General features: G+C 38.1%; 1 protein-coding gene across 3 annotated transcripts in view; it reads right to left on the reverse strand.

Moving 5' to 3' along the window:
- Nucleotides 1–17,767, reverse strand: part of LOC125240040 (phosphoinositide 3-kinase adapter protein 1) — a 51,004-nt gene that overhangs the window by 15,627 nt on the left and 17,610 nt on the right. For 2 of the 3 annotated variants that reach the window (XM_048147965.1, XM_048147906.1), the window contains exon 1: nt 4,259–4,349. The exons of the other annotated variant lie outside the window; for it this stretch is intronic. In XM_048147965.1, coding sequence (XP_048003922.1) covers nt 4,259–4,295 — 37 coding nt within the window. In that variant the 5' untranslated portion in view covers nt 4,296–4,349. Of the gene's footprint in view, nt 1–4,258; nt 4,350–17,767 lie in introns of those variants that run through there. 3 annotated transcript variants of the gene reach the window in all.

The following is a 17,767-nucleotide window of genomic DNA, read 5'->3' on the forward strand; positions in this document are numbered from 1 at the left end:
AACATATTAAGACAGCCATTCCGCAAGTTTGCTTAGATTTAGCCAGCTTATCCCGGGCATTACGTGCAGAGCCACACGAGTGTAGTTAAGTACCGCCTAAGTAAAGGTATTATCGGCACAGACACGAGCACGGCTGTGCACTGAGGCAGCCCCTCCCTTTGCAGGGGTGGCTGGGCTTCGGAGCTTATTATAGTAACAGGATTTCATCTCAGGCTTATTCCTTGCACATAAAAGGAGAATGTGAGGTTTATTAATGGCTCTATAACTTATTTTAGATGACTAAGAATACATATGAATAAATATGAGACCGTACTCGTAGGTAGGTATATATGTATTACATTTTTACAAGGGTACTGTAAAATGCGTGAATAGGTACACTATATGCGGAAATATTATATGGAGTCTTGAAATTTATGGGATCCACTACGACTCCTCACCGACTCAACAGATTTTTTTATTGAATCTAATACGCAACATTTTTATTACTCAAATAATACGTAAGTTCTTTTGAAGTAGGTATTACCTAAATTGGCTTATTTGCGCTTTTCCCGTTTTCTAATGTAACACGACAGCTTCAAGATGATTTGTTCCCAAGTCAAAAGTAACGTCAAAGTTGAATGCTCTCATCAAACAGATATATTTGTTGTTTATTGTTAAGACATTGTTATTAGACAATACGAGGGGCGTTCAATAAGTAATGATAATGAGTATTAAAACATAAGAATGTAAGTATCCTTATATTTTTATAATTAAAAGTAACTCTTTTGTGATTTATTTACATATAATTTTTTTTCAATTATAATTTTTTTGTCCCCTTTAAAAATTAAAATCTTAACGATAGTCTAAATACCATGTCAGTAAGCACTTCACTTCATTATACTTCAGAGTAGCGATTATATTACAATTTTATTTAAAGGTCGGGTATAAAATATTAATGATCCTTATATTGCCTTCAATATTAGGTATGTCACTTGTAGCTTTAAATACACTAACTTGAGCAGCACCCTCGGCAATTTGAGGGTTCGGCCCTGTCGACTGTCATTTTGAAGGCCAAAAACATTATTATTTGTTTGTTTAAAATGTTCTTATTGTAACTAATCATTTTTTTAATATTAAAATGATTGTATGTTCTTCTTTAATACTAACGTAATTTTGTTTTCAATCTATATTCTCAATTTTCGTGATAATCTGTAAAAATCGTGAACATGACCCAAAACAGCACCTATATTTTTTTGGATACCATACCGTTTGAAAATGTATCTATACGAACTTTTTTTATTGCTGTTACTAACAAAGGATAAACCCAGCTTTAATTTAAATTATGATTATTTTTGATATTCATGTCAGAAATGAACTCACGACATGTCAAATATTCATAAAAATATGCTCTTATTTTACTGAAACTTTTCATCCCCCACCTTGTGTCAATTATTTACATATCAAAGAAAAACAAATGAAAGTAATAAAAATTTGAATTATGCAATTTCACTTTAATGAGTACTGCTACATGGACAAGTTAAGAAAAATTAAATCAACATACAGGAACATATCCATTCTCATTACTTTTTGAACGTCCCTCGTACATATTTAGCGTAAATAGCAGCAGTCAAACACAAAAAAGCTAAGAGTAGGTCATAGTAATAATACTAAATAATAATTCATCTATATTAACCTTATCATTATTTAAGTTTCTTCCGGTATGATTCTAATTAAACTAACACAATAGTTATCGTTGTACAAACTAAGAATCAAACGTGCTCAATCTCCACTTCGGCTTAAGTTATCTCTGTAGCTAATAAAACTCTCGAAATAGTAACTTATACATAAAAATATAAAAATCCCTTGCTTTAATGGTGTTTTTTCTTAGCCCGCATGTGTATTGGGTTCGTTCGGGCGAGGGCGGGACAAAAGAGTCCCTGGCCTGTTCTCAGTCCTGCCCAAGCGCATCTACTCATGCGTACCAGTAATACATTGATCCCCGGTTACTCATACTTTGCCAGCTGATTCGGACCACGCTTATACTGGTAGGTCTCTGGCGACGGTGCTACGGGAATGCCAGCCCTGAGAACATGTGGTGGGCTACAAGTCACAAACAATGCCAGTTCCACGGAGCTTGGGACACAGATTGAAAATAAATGACGGCTATTAACATGTAATGATATTAAAGGTTATTGTGTTGTGACACTAATTTTAATGATCATTTCTGGAGATTTAATGCTCTCTTCTGATTGTAATGTACGATAAAGCTTGGATTTTTTTTTATGTTTACGCTTTGATAAAGAGATTACCTAATTAACACACAAATAAAGTAACTAAGGCCTAATTCGTATTTCAATAATTTTCCAAATTAAGATCGACTGGTAGCGAGTAATTTCATCAAGTAATGGAACATATTCCCATGTTTTTCAAATTTTTAACGATTTTATAGGGAGTCCACTGGTTACATATGGCACGCGAATTCAGTGGACACATATCGGACTCAAGTTAATACTGTACCTAATACCTAAAACATGGAAAATGATTTGATTCGTTGAAATTATTACCCGCTCTAGTCGAAATTGTCCTCTGCGCCCTACATTTTAAAAAAACACCACTATCTGTCAACCAACATTGTAACGATATATTCGATGCTGATTGTACATTGTACCTTTTTTTACCTAAATTAAAGAACCCTGAAATTAAAAACACTTTTGTTTGGGTAATTAACAATCTCACCCCACATCCCCCCCTCATCTGGAAGAATAATTTTAGTCAGAAACACACTTCGCATAACATGTTTCGCAGAAAAACTTTCGGGCGAATGGTAATTTTGCAGAAAACTTAGTTGGCATTATTACTACCGCGCATACGACACATTTGGCAGAATATTGTTTCACAGAACATTACTTTGGTCGACTTTGATTTAGTATAATTTTATGTACCATAATAATCGTATAGCATACTATTACAACTATTACAAGAGCAGAATTCTGACACGCTATCGAAAAGGAAATACAGCCCCAGAGGCCCCGTTAGGTACGACGACGAGTGAAGCGAGGAGGAGTGTTAGGTATCTTTGCATCCCCAACACATCTGACTCGCAATCAAAAAGTAAATTGCAACTTTATGCCGCCTCAATATTATGCACAAATATTATCTGCGAAAGTACTATTCGACTAGAAGACTATTATGCTCATCAACATTATGCCAATTACCAACGGACGATTCGGTATTACAAAAATCTGCGAAATGATTTATGCCAAACCATATTCTGCGTAAGTTGCCAAACGTGACTACTGCCAAAAACTATTATGCAAATCAAAAATATGTGAAAAAAGTTTCTGCGAGATAATAGTCAATCGAACGAGAAACATTGTTTCGACACCAATAACAAAATATCGCATACACATACATTGACGTATTTAATATTAAGGTAGGTACTTAAAAGTGACTATTATTACTTACGAGTATACTATTTATTAAAAAATAATATCGATAAAACCGGATGTGATCATTTAAAGAATTTGAAATTGATTAACTAATGTATGTAGCATGCTGTAAGAAGCAATAAGAGCTTGGGCTGAATTAATCATTATTCCCAGAAGGCATGAAAGGAATCTCTAAATACGTTATACTCGTAAACATAATTTGTTTAAGATGTTTCATGCTAATGACTAATTTTGGCGTTCCCGGTATTTTGACTGAATGTGTTTGGAAGTTGGAAGGCAGGCGGCATCTTAGAACAGTGTAAACACAAGTATCGCATTTACGTGTTTTATCTTAATTGGAGACATAAATAATTATACATATTATGATTGTGTAGGAACGTATCTACGATATACTCGTATGTGTATAATACATTTAAATAAAAATAAAATAAACCTATTATTTTATAATATTTAAATATGTAATCTTAGCTCGAACCCTGAGGCTTATTGCGCGCTCACGTTCTGAAAACCATTACAACCTTTAAACTCGCGAACAACTTTCAAATAACTTCGCAGATTCTTACACAAAAGGCGCGGGAAATTAGAAAAGTTTCATAATTTATCCAATTTTAATTTTTACGCCCGCCTAAACTGACCGCTTACAATATTATGTGTCTTGTCTTGTCATGCTTCTAGCTGCTGCGATTGGGATGCTGTTTTTATTTATATTTATCACGGATAAACAATCTAAACTTCCAGAAAATCTCAGATAGGTACACAGAAGTTCAATGGGTACACATAAAATAAGTCCCTACGCTAAGTAACGAAAAGTATAAATCAAGTTTACTCACTGGTAGCGCGTAAACAGTAGTCAAATTGGGGTCCCATTTTCACTGGGTGTATCTACGCTCGCATCACTAAGCACGACACATCCCGACGAGCGCTTGGCGGGCTCTGTGCGCCGGCGCAGGCAGGTGACGGCACACGTGCGCCGCTTTCATGAGGAAGCGAGCTTTCTTAGCACGAGCGGAAGCGCCCGTCGTAACCCGGAGCCGAGCTTTACGAACTTTGGACTGGCTGTGATTTGGAGGGTTCCTTATTCCATACTACAGTATGTTTCAGCCAGGTGGCTCGTCTTCTTACCACGTATGTGCGTTTATCCGCTCTATCGTGGGAACGGAAGGAAACACCATACTTAATGTAATACTAGCTTCCGATTTTAAATACATTACGGAGAAAAACAACTGTGTGTGTAAACATTTTAACTGTGCACTTCCTAACCAGAACGTGGCTATTGCTAATAGACAATAATACTTAGACAGTTAGACATGCCAGGGCATTTAGCCAAATGAAATGAATCGAAAACATGGGATACCAATCCAAGATTATAATAAAGGACTACTAATACTTAAATTCCTATAGACACCTAAATATATCATCCACAAAAAGGTAGATTGGGCTAATCTATAGAATCCGTTGATTAAAATCGGGTCAGTGAGTTTTCTTCCGGACAAATCCAGGTATGGATCCCTGAAAACCGCGCATGTACTCTACGTCGAGCGAACGGGGAGCCAGACCAGATTTAATTTAAGTATTCATGTGTTGGAGCGTGTGCAGTTCGGTGGCACACGCCGGCCGTCAATGTTTGTAAATATACCATACTCAGTGTTGATGTTGAAGCCCATTCATATTTGGAGCTCATAGGCCCGCTTCTCTAAATATAGCTGTTTTATGGCATGGAACTAATAAACTTTTAACCGGAAAACGGAAATAATTATTTTTAATTTGACCTAATAAGTACCTATGTGGTAGACTACCTACCTAGTTTAATAAAGTTTGCTATCTTTCTTAAGTTATTATATTCCTTCTTTGGTTCTTGGTACTTATTAGCTTTTTCGACACTGTTTTATCGTTATTTACTTTCTTATAAGCACCTAAGTTTCCACGACTTTTTACTCCCATGCCTTTATTGGACATTAAACTTGGAAGGACCTTCAGGATCTCAAGTTCGGAGGTTAAAAACCTCATCAGCAAAGCTAAAGCTGTTACTCCCGAGCAATCGTGCGTGGCTAACGTGCCGAGCTCAAATGAGAGAAATAAAACGGAAAAAATAAGTTCGTTTTAGAATTACCACGAATTTTGTGATTGGGACTGGGAATATGGAGAATGGGATATAAATATGTAATTATGTACTTACGATAATTTATGACATGATCAAAAATCAATTTTTCCCCTCACTAACTCGGAAACACGTGTTTTGTCCTTTAATACCAGCGGGTAAAAACGCATTTTATCCACTAGTGGGTAAAGTAATTTGACCTTGGATAAAGTCAAATTAACTGCTTTAAAATTGATAAAAGTAGGTGAATCTAGTAATAAAGATGATTTACCACCTGTGGAACTACTGGAAGCAGTGATAAACGCATTTTTTTGCGTTGTAGTTTCCTCGCTATAGTGAGGGGAAAAGTTTTGTGTTACACTCGGGTGCAAATGTATTTTACTTAAAAAACTCGCAAGTTCAGGATTCTATTTCGAACTTTTGCTCGTGGTTCAACTATAGAATCCTTTCACTTGCTCGTTTTTCAATTCCACACTCGGCGTTAAAATACAACTTTGCCCCCTTGTATAACAAATATCTATTAACGGTCCCTAGCTAATGCAACCCGTAACAAATAAAAATCTGTCCTATAGGTACAGTTGGGATATGAAATTGCTTTAGGTAGCTGCACAGATTGATCCAGAAATATATTTGATACACCCAAATAAATATATAACTGGACTGGACCTACCTTTCGGTTACGGTTTAATTCTTAATTTCTTAAAGCAACGCTAAGGAGTAACTTCGACGGAGGACGTAAAAAAATATGCCAGATGTTGGGTCGGCTGTGTTTACTTCCATCTGCTGTAAAACAACGCGGCCCGGCCTGTGGACGCGTACCTAGGTACCTACCGCCGCCACCGTGCACCGGCGGGTCATTCCAATCAACAAATTCATAAACACAATGTAGATCTTCAATATACAATGTAGTTTCATCGTCAATTAACTGACTGGCTACATCGCAAATTGCTCCATCAAATAAGTCAAGTGATTACTAGATCTCATCAAAATAAATTAAATCTGAGTTCTGAAGCGAAAAATTTCAGTAAAGAATTTCCACTCGGCTGATGCTTCGCAAAAAGCTCTTAGATTGTCGGAGAACGCTTTTGATACTCGTTTCATTGATAGAATTTTCAATTTTATTTTGCGTGTTGCCATTTGTGATTTTAAAGTATAAACAAGCGCTTTTTTCAAATTAATTAAAAAACTGTTTTTTTTTCGACCGAACTTGTACCTATCGGTTTTTTCAATTAACAACCTATGTAAAGGATCGTGAACCCCGAGGTTTTGTGGAATGCAGTAGGGTTTATTTTCGCCGAGCGCACACTGGCTCTGTAATTAAAACTCTTCCATTAGTCATCCGCTACCGTGGCTTCTGATTAATTTAACCACACCAGTGACATTCGTATATTGCAGACATTGCAGTGATGTAAGGACAATAGTTAAGCTCTCTTTTTTTGACTAACTTGCCTACCAATTACATTTTCGAATTAGTTTTTTTTTAAATTGTATTTTACTTAAGTACCAATGCCCAGTCCTGAATAAATGAAAATGTCAACTGTGATGTCAACGTTAACGTTGAATATGTAAGTAACTATGTCATTAGGGTCTTCTCTCTGATAGGTATATACATATATGTACCTAAATACTAAATGGGGATGACGACTACATAAAAAATGGCATTCTGTTGAGTCCGTCAGTTAGATCGTGCAAAAATACTGAACACATATTTTTCGCTTTTTCTAATTAATGAAAAAATACAAAGATATAGAGCATCAAAGTTCCGGAGTGGGGGCTTGTGACGTCACTTCTAAGTAAAAATTATACCTAGGCGTGACGTCACGCGAAACTTCAACGATTTTTGACGAATAGACGTGCAATTGTACCGACGTCATTTTTCGTTTTACGAGAAAAATATGAAAAAAAAAATACGTGTCTAAAATTCTTTGATAATCTAACTGACGGGTCTGGTAGGTACTGTGTGAATTAATAATTATAATAAACGTTTTATGAGAATTACTGATTAATGATCAAGATTTTAAGTTTACTTCATATAACATTTTTTCTTTGGTATTCTGTTATAATACAAGATAAGTAACTAAAATAATAAAATACATTAGCAATGAGTAATTTTTATCTGTGATGGTCATAAGGGCCCTTTTCCCAAATGTATGGGAGTCAATAATTTGTGATTTTTATGTAACTTTAAAAATTTATAAATAAAAAAATAAGACATGCAGAATAATTCTGACACTTTAGTTATAAATGTGTAGACTGATTAAATATAATTTAGAAGTCTCTATACGAAAATTATTATTATTATAGGAGCAGATGTTAAATATTCTAATTGTGATATTCTGATTAAAATATACATATTTAATGAACCATGGGATTTTATTTCTATCCTTAAATGTAAGTTGAAACATATATAACTATGTACTATAGTTCAGATAGCAACATATTGAAGAAAAGCCAAAAAAAATATGTTTTCCTAATTTTTTTCTTATAAGCGACTTGCCCTAATCAAAGCTCGATTTTTCATGATCTGGAAGTCGATGAAACACAATCACAACTGATTCTCAAAGAAATGTACCTTGAGATACACAATCAATCGTCATCTATGTAACTTCCAATGGGAACACCCTTAAAGTGAGTTTCAAACTTCTTTTCACGTTTTCTCAAAAGTGCAATACTTAGCATGTGTATGCTTGATGATTTTTTTAAAAAAAAGTACGTGGCCTAGGGCCATGATTTTTTTTGTATTAGATAGTTTATTTAATGCAGATTTAGGATCTGTGCCTAACTCAATACCTGCCATAAGGGCCTTTCTGTGATGGATTGTCACAATTAGTTTTTTTTAGTCGTCTCGCCTATTGTAACCCAATACAGCATCAGTACCAAATATGAGAGAATACAAGATAATATTGATGCTGTAAGTAGGTACTGGAATCTGAGATTATGCAAGTATTACCAATCTAGTAGAACACGCGGCTTACCAGCTTTTATTGTAATTGTATTCAATTTCAGGAAACGCCGCATACTGAATAAGATTCTTTGTTAGATTTAAAACAATGTGCAGTCTCGACTGCATTCCCGAGGGATATGCAAAGGCTTACTGAATGTTAATAATAGAGATACCTACGGCTGTTATATTCTTTCCGACTTTTTGCACTTGCAATGAATATTTTAGGGCCTGTGATAAAGCGCAGCTTGACACCCTTAGTTTGAAATAAAATATTTTTCACATGTAGAGCTTTAAAGGAACTACCTACCCATTACGCCTACCTACTTATGGAAGTTTAAAGTTCAACGTGTTTAACTACCTATACGAACGGGGCCTATCGGGATTATTTTATTGTTTTTTTACCCTAAATCTGACGATTCGTCTGTCCAAAGACATATGTAACTCCGTATAGACGGATAAAGTCTAAGCAAAAAACGTACCTCAAAGCCATAGAGATAACGGTGGCCTAGATGGCGTTACACTTTTGGGGAACGCTCGACTAGATGGCGCTAATATGTGACAATCCATAAGAAAAGGGCCCTTATGGCGGTTTCTAGTTACGGAGATATCGACGTTTTTGTAAAATCGTTCGAAATTATCGATTTTTGAATTTATGCAAAATAGTAAAATATACGAATAGACGTGCAATTGTAGCTTGGTTTCAGTAGTGTACGTTAAGTATTTCTATATTAAAATTCAGCTCAAAGTTTAGTAGAAAAGGGCCCTTATGCCAGAGCGCGTTCGAAAATATGAAAACTGTTGTTAAAAAATGTTGTAATTACTTACAACTTTTGTTTATAAGTTAGTTTATGTTATATAGGTACGATTCAATGAAGTACTTTGATACCTAATTTAAAAATTAGCCGATTTAGGTACCTAGTCGTCACTTTAAAATAAAAAAGTTTATTCTTACCGTAAACTGCTGCAACATTGCCTCGTGGCTTCAACTTAAGGAAACAAACACTTTATTTATAAATGCAATTATAGGCACAGTTGATGCCACGTGGCAATGTTGCAGCAGTTGACGGTACGTAGTTTATGAATGGTCCCTTATTGGTGACATTATCGGTGGTAAGATGTGTTTTCTTTCGATATACTAAGTGTCTTAAATAATTAAAAAACAAATATTAAGAATTACAAATCGATCTGCCCCTCTAGCACATCTTGCCTTGTCGCGCGCGAGTCCATACTTGAAGTCGCGCTTGATGTATGGACTCGCGCGCGACAAGGCAAGTTATGCTAAAGGGTCTGGTAGGTACTGTGTGAATTAATAATTATAATAAACGTTTTATGAGAATTACTGATTAATGATCAAGATTTTAAGTTTACTTCATATAACATTTTTTCTTTGGTATTCTGTTATAATACAAGATAAGTAACTAAAATAATAAAATACATTAGCAATGAGTAATTTTTATCTGTGATGGTCATAAGGGCCCTTTTCCCAAATGTATGGGAGTCAATAATTTGTGATTTTTATGTAACTTTAAAAATTTATAAATAAAAAAATAAGACATGCAGAATAATTCTGACACTTTAGTTATAAATGTGTAGACTGATTAAATATAATTTAGAAGTCTCTATACGAAAATTATTATTATTATAGGAGCAGATGTTAAATATTCTAATTGTGATATTCTGATTAAAATATACATATTTAATGAACCATGGGATTTTATTTCTATCCTTAAATGTAAGTTGAAACATATATAACTATGTACTATAGTTCAGATAGCAACATATTAGAAGAAAAGCCAAAAAAAATATGTTTTCCTAATTTTTTTCTTATAAGCGACTTGCCCTAATCAAAGCTCGATTTTTCATGATCTGGAAGTCGATGAAACACAATCACAACTGATTCTCAAAGAAATGTACCTTGAGATACACAATCAATCGTCATCTATGTAACTTCCAATGGGAACACCCTTAAAGTGAGTTTCAAACTTCTTTTCACGTTTTCTCAAAAGTGCAATACTTAGCATGTGTATGCTTGATGATTTTTTTAAAAAAAAGTACGTGGCCTAGGGCCATGATTTTTTTTGTATTAGATAGTTTATTTAATGCAGATTTAGGATCTGTGCCTAACTCAATACCTGCCATAAGGGCCTTTCTGTGATGGATTGTCACATATTAATATTTGACATTTTAACACATATCATGCTAACAATATGGGCCAAATTGTCAAAACAGGTTCAAAAGTGTTAAGCTTGTGTCGAGAGATGGCAGTCTATGCACTGTGATTACACATTTTACTTTGACAGTAACTCTCTATAATACTCGATGATCTCGATCCTCTTTGGTCTTTCCTAATCACAGCTCAGCTGAAAATATTTGTGCCAAACGCGAGGGATTAGTGTTTTATTTACAAGTTGATTTTAAGTATTCTATGTGTGTAACTAAGTTTTCATTACTACGAGGTATACAACACTTATTTTGTCTTATGCCCCGAATATCCATTATTGACCTCTCTGCTCAGATTAGCCAAACTCTGGAACTTTATTAACATTTTTAAAATTTCGAATTCTAACCAAATTACGAGCCCCAGATTTCTCAGCATTTTTTTACATAAAATGTCATATAAATATCTCCGATAAACACGACTTCTTCAACTATTCTTCTAATTATAAGAATCCTAACGTAATAGGAAATATAGGGAGTGGAAATGTCAACACTTGAATGTCAGGAGATACGGGCGGGTAGGTAATGGAAAGACCTTGCTATTTTCTACGAGAATAGACGTGCCGGATGGGACGAAACCTATCTAGTGCCTCTTACGTACTGTTATCTTTGAGACCGGCATTTGCTTTAGGGTTTTCTTCAAGAGAAACCTATGTACGTTTAGTTCCTACTATCATATGTACACAATACTATAAGTAAGGTAAATAGGTAGCAGTGGCGTGGCGTGAAAATTTTTTTGATAAAGCCGGAAGGGTTTTCGGGATCCGTTTTGTATGAACTTCTAAGGATACTGGAGAATTTTAGGGAACCCGTAGGAAATTGAGTTGTATCGACGCCCCGCCACTGATAGGTAGGTAACATGGGCAAAGCGGCAACACAATTTGCATTTCAAGCAGATTTCGTATTCCTTTCCGTATCCAAATAATGCACCCCACAAATTCCCAAAAAAAAACTTTAACGTATGTATCTAATTATTATGATCGATGACATTCAGCATTCATATATTAGTTTACCATTAGCAGAATAGATCTGTCCGGGGAAGCGATCACGGGCATGCATAATACGGGTCAATAGATAATGCCTGTTGCCGGCCGCCGGGTCCACTCCACAGCTACAATTGGTTACTTCCGCCCAGGGCCTGTAGCCAAGAGGCCCAAGAGTACAATCGTTGACGCGCCGTATAGTGTCACCGTCATCTCTCCCTATCGCTCTTCCGTTTTGGCGCGACATCAGAGCCAATTGCGAAATGCCATGCTATGGAGCGTCATTGTACTGTACAGTCAGCTGCAGAGAAAAGAAGACTCCCTTGCGTAAAAATGTATATGGCAGGGGGTCTCCTTTTCTCTGCAGCTGTCCGTACGTTTGGCTAGAGGCCCAGACCCCGTAGCCGAATGGCATTTCTGCGACGCGAAACGCCACCGAAACGCCGCAGAAATGTAATCTGGGGATCGATTTTTTAATTTCGAACGCACGAATTCGCTGTTCGAAAGTCTGTGGAAAACGACGTAATGCTATTTTTGAAAAAGGACGGCTAGTAATTTTAAAACTAGTGGTAATGACCACTCGTTTTCGATTCTGTTAGTAGAATTTAAATCGCTAGTAGTAGAGATATTATTGAACGAATTTCACGAAATCGAATGGCTGAGATTCAAAAATCGCTTTCCTGGCTCGGTTGCGCCTATACGCAAGAGCGATAGAGATAGATAGCTACGAAAGAGATATAATCGTGAGCGTTTGTGCATTCGGCTACGCACTCAACATAGTTCCTAAACAGCCACGGATTATCGTGGAGACGCGCTGTAAGAATACAAAGTTGCTTTTTATTGCTTATGAGCTATTTTGATCCGAGGTCTTGTCTTGTGAATCGCGGGATACGATTCTTGTTTGTTTGTCAGTGGTGTTAACACAGAACTTAATTTAGATAGAAGAAACAAATTCATATATTTGTATAGGGGCCGAGCGTGTCAAATTTTGTACTGAAGTTGATTCTTGCCTGTAATTTTAAATATGTCTCAGGCTCTTGATTGTTCACAATTTTTGTGTTGTTGCAATTGAATATCACGTAACGAGGCATTTTTAACACGCTTTTATTAGGTCGTCGTGTATGTAACTATGTATGTAATGGAATCTGCGGAGGCTAATTTAACCATCTTCCAGGAGTCGTAGCGTAATGAAAATTGGCAGCTATATGTAGTTCCGATGACAATACAATAATATGGTACTGTTGAGCTGATCTGATGATGGAGTCGGAAGATATGAACTGGAACTACATGATGGAACCTCGTATCATAGCCGTTTTTGGGTTTCTTAGAAAAGTCTTGTAATGAACTTTGACTACAATTAGGTTTCAAGGTCTGATGATGAAGCCGAAAGATATGAACTGGAACTACATGATGGAACATCGTATCATAGCTGTTTTTGGGTTTCTTAGAAAAGTCTTGTAATGAACTTTGACTACGATTAGGTTTCAAGGTCTGATGATGGAGCCGGACGATATGAACTGGAACTACATCATGGAACATCGTATCATAGCTGTTTTAGGGCTTCTTAGGAAGTCTTGTAATGAACTTTGACTACAATTAGGTTTCAAGGTCTGATGATGGAGCCGGAAGATATGAGCTGGAACTACATGATGGAACATCGTATCATAGCTGTTTTTGGGCTTCTTAGAAAAGTCTTGTAATGAACTTTGACTACGATTAGGTTTCAAGGTCTGATGATGGAGCCGGAAGATATGAACTGGAACTACATGATAGAACATCGTATCATAGCTGTTTTTGGGCTTCTTAGAAAAGTCTTGTAATGAACTTTGACTACGATTAGAATTCAAGGTCTGATGATGGAGCCGGAAGATATGAACTGGAACTACATGATGGAACATCGTATTATAGCTGTTTTTGGGCTTCTTAGAAAAGTCTTGTAATGAACTATGACTACGATTAGGTTTCAAGGCCTGATGATGGTGCCGGAAGATAAGAACAGAAAAAAAAGGGGGGGGCTCGAGGGGGAAGCATGAAAGAAAGATCAACGTAGTATTTAAAATAAGTTGGGTTAGCGTTTTCTTGTGACCTTTCAGAGCAAACAAAGGGGGGCTCGGGGGGCGAAGCCCCCCGCATAAAAGAAAGATCAACGTTGTGCTTAAAATAAGTTTGGTTAAGGTTTTCTTGTGATCCATAAGAGTAAAGAAAAGGGGGGCTAGGGGGGCGAAGCCCCCCATGAAAGAAAGATCAACGTAGTATTTAGAATAAGTTGGGTTAGCGTTTTCTTGTGACCTTTAAGAGCAAACAAAGGGGGCTCGGGGGCGAAGCCCCCGCATGAAAGAAAGATCAACGTAGTATTTAAGATAAGTTGGGTTAGCGTTTTCTTGTGACCTTTAAGAGTAAACAAAGGGGGGGGCTCGGGGGCGAAGCCCCCCGCATAAAAGAAAGATTAACGTAGTATTTAAAATAAGTTGGGTTAGCGTTTTCTTGTGAGCTTTCAGAGCAAACAAAGGGGGGCTCGGGGGGCGAAGCCCCCCGCATGAAAGAAAGATCAACGTTGTATTTAAAATAAGTTGGGTTAAGGTTTTCTTGTGATCCTTAAGAGTAAAGAAAAGGCCCCCGCATGAAAGAAAGATCAACGTAGTATTTAGAATAAGTTGGGTTAGCGTTTTCTTGTGACCTTTAAGAGCAAACAAAGGGAGGCTCGGGGGGCGAAGCCCCCCGCATGAAAGAAAGACCAACATAGTAGTTAAGATAAGTTGGGTTAGCGTTTTCTTGTGACCTTTAAGAGCAAACAAAGGGGGCTCGGGGGCGAAGCCCCCGCATGAAAGAAAGATCAACGTTGTATTTAGAATAAATTGGGTTAGCGTTTTCTTGTGACCTTTAAGAGCAAACAAAGGGGGGCTCGGGGGGCGAAGCCCCCGCATGAAAGAAAGATCAACGTAGTATTTAAGATAAGTTGGGTTAGCGTTTTCTTGTGACATTGAAGAGCAAACAAAGGGGGGCTCGGGGGGCGAAGCCCCCCGCATGAAAGAAAGATCAACGTTGTATTTAAAATAAGTTGGTTTAGGGTTTTCTTGTGATCCTTAAGAGCAAACAAGGGGGGCTCGGGGTGCGAAGCCCCCCACATGAAAGAAAGATCAACGTAGTATTTAAGATAAGTTGGGTTAGCGTTTTCTTGTGACATTTAAGAGCAAACAAAGGGGGGCTCGGTGGGCGAAGCCCCCCGCATGAAAGAAAGATCAACGTAGTATTTAAGATAAGTTGGGTTAGCGTTTTCTTGTGACATTTAAAAGCAAACAAAGGGGGGCTCGGGAGGCGAAGCCCCCCGCATGAATAAAAGATCAACGTTGTATTTAAAATAAGTTGGTTTAGGGTTTTCTTGTGATCCTTAAGAGTAAAGAAAAGGGGGGCTCGGGGGGCGAAGCCCCCCGCATGAAAGAAAGATCAACGTAGTATTTAAGATAAGTTGGGTTAGCGTTTTCTTGTGACCTTTAAGAGTAAACAAAGGGGGCTCGGGGGCGAAGCCCCCGCATAAAAGAAAGATTAACGTAGTATTTAAAATAAGTTGGGTTAGCGTTTTCTTGTGAGCTTTCAGAGCAAACAAAGGGGGCTCGGGGGCGAAGCCCCCGCATGAAAGAAAGATCAACGTTGTATTTAAAATAAGTTGGGTTAAGGTTTTCTTGTGATCCTTAAGAGTAAAGAAAAGGCCCCGCATGAAAGAAAGATCAACGTAGTATTTAGAATAAGTTGGGTTAGCGTTTTGTTGTGACCTTTAAGAGCAAACAAGGGGGGCTCGGGGGCGAAGCCCCCGCATGAAAGAAAGATCAACGTAGTATTTAGAATAAGTTGGGTTAGCGTTTTCTTGTGACCTTTAAGAGCAAACAAAGGGGGGCTCGGGGGGCGAAGCCCCCCGCATGAAAGAAAGATCAACGTAGTATTTAAGATAAGTTGGGTTAGCGTTTTCTTGTGACCTTTAAGAGCAAACAAAGAGGGGCTCGGGGGGCGAAGCCCCCCGCATGAAAGAAAGATCAACGTTGTATTTAGAATAAGTTGGGTTAGCGTTTTCTTGTGATCCTTAAGAGTAACGAAAAGGGGGGCTCGGGGGGCGAAGCCCCCGCATGAAAGAAAGATCAACGTAGTATTTAAAATAAGTTGGGTTAGCGTTTTCTTGTGACCTTTAAGAGCAAACAAAAGGGGCTCGGGGGCGAAGCCCCCGCATGAAAGAAAGATCAACGTAGTATTTAAGATAAGTTGGGTTAGCGTTTTCTTGTGACCTTTAAGAGCAAACAAAGGGGGCTCGGGGGCGAAGCCCCCGCATAAAAGAAAGATCAACGTTGTTTTTAAAATAAGTTGGGTTAGCGTTTTCTTGTGACCCTTAAAAGCAAACAAAGGGGGGCTCGGGGGGCGAAGCCCCCCGCATGAAAGAAAGATCAACGTTGTATTTTAAATAAGTTGGGTTAGCGTTTTCTTGTGACCTTTAAGAGCAAACAAAGGGGGGCTCGGGGGGCGAAGCCCCCCGCATGAAAGAAAGATCAACGTTGTATTTAAAATAAGTTGGTTTAGGGTTTTCTTGTGATCCTTAAGAGCAAACAAAGGGGGGCTCGGGGGGCGAAGCCCCCCGCATGAAAGAAAGATCAACGTAGTATTTAAGATAAGTTGGGTTAGTGTTTTCTTGTGACATTTAAGAGCAAACAAATGGGGGCTCGGGGGGCGAAGCCCCCCGCATGAAAGAAAGATCAACGTAGTATTTAAGATAAGTTGGGTTAGCGTTTTCTTGTGACATTTAAAAGCAAACAAAGGGGGGCTCGGGAGGCGAAGCCCCCCGCATGAAAGAAAGATCAACGTTGTATTTAAAATAAGTTGGTTTAGGGTTTTCTTGTGATCCTTAAGAGTAAAGAAAAGGGGGGCTCGGGGGGCGAAGCCCCCGCATGAAAGAAAGATCAACGTAGTATTTAAAATAAGTTGGGTTAGCGTTTTCTTGTGACCTTTAAGAGTAAACAAAGGGGGCTCGGGGGCTTCGCCCCCCGCATAAAAGAAAGATTAACGTAGTATTTAAAATAAGTTGGGTTAGCGTTTTCTTGTGACCTTTCAGAGCAAACAAAGGGGGCTCGGGGGCGAAGCCCCCGCATAAAAGAAAGATCAACGTTGTATTTAAAATAAGTTGGGTTAAGGTTTTCTTGTGATCCTTAAGAGTAAAGAAAAGGCCCCCGCATGAAAGAAAGATCAACGTAGTATTTAGAATAAGTTGGGTTAGCGTTTTCTTGTGACCTTTAAGAGCAAACAAAGGGGGGGCTCGGGGGGCGAAGCCCCCCGCATGAAAGAAAGATCAACGTAGTATTTAAGATAAGTTGGGTTAGCGTTTTCTTGTGACCTTTAAGAGCAAACAAAGAGGGGCTCGGGGGGCGAAGCCCCCCGCATGAAAGAAAGATCAACGTTGTATTTAGAATAAGTTGGGTTAGCGTTTTCTTGTGACCTTTAAGAGCAAACAAAGGGGGCTCGGGGACGAAGCCCCCGCATGAAAGAAAGATCAACGTAGTATTTAAGATAAGTTGGGTTAGCGTTTTCTTGTGACATTTAAGAGCAAACAAAGGGGGCTCGGGGCGAAGCCCCCGCATGAAAGAAAGATCAACGTAGTATTTAAAATAAGTTGGGTTAGGGTTTTCTTGTGATCCTTAAGAGTAACGAAAAGGGGGGCTCGGGGGCGAAGCCCCCGCATGAAAGAAAGATCAACGTAGTATTTAAAATAAGTTGGGTTAGCGTTTTCTTGTGACCTTTAAGAGCAAACAAAGGGGGCTCGGGGGCGAAGCCCCCGCATGAAAGAAAGATCAACGTAGTATTTAAGATAAGTTGGGTTAGCGTTTTCTTGTGACCTTTAAGAGCAAACAAAGGGGGGCTCGGGGGGCGAAGCCCCCCGCATAAAAGAAAGATCAACGTTGTATTTTAAATAAGTTGGGTTAGCGTTTTCTTGTGACCTTTAAGAGCAAACAAAGGGGGCTCGGGGGCGAAGCCCCCGCATGAAAGAAAGATCAACGTAGTATTTAAAATAAGTTGGGTTAGGGTTTTCTTGTGATCCTTAAGAGTAACGAAAAGGGGGGCT

Source organism: Leguminivora glycinivorella, chromosome 1, assembly GCF_023078275.1.
Source record: "Leguminivora glycinivorella isolate SPB_JAAS2020 chromosome 1, LegGlyc_1.1, whole genome shotgun sequence".
In the NCBI taxonomy this organism is placed as follows: domain Eukaryota; kingdom Metazoa; phylum Arthropoda; class Insecta; order Lepidoptera; family Tortricidae; genus Leguminivora; species Leguminivora glycinivorella.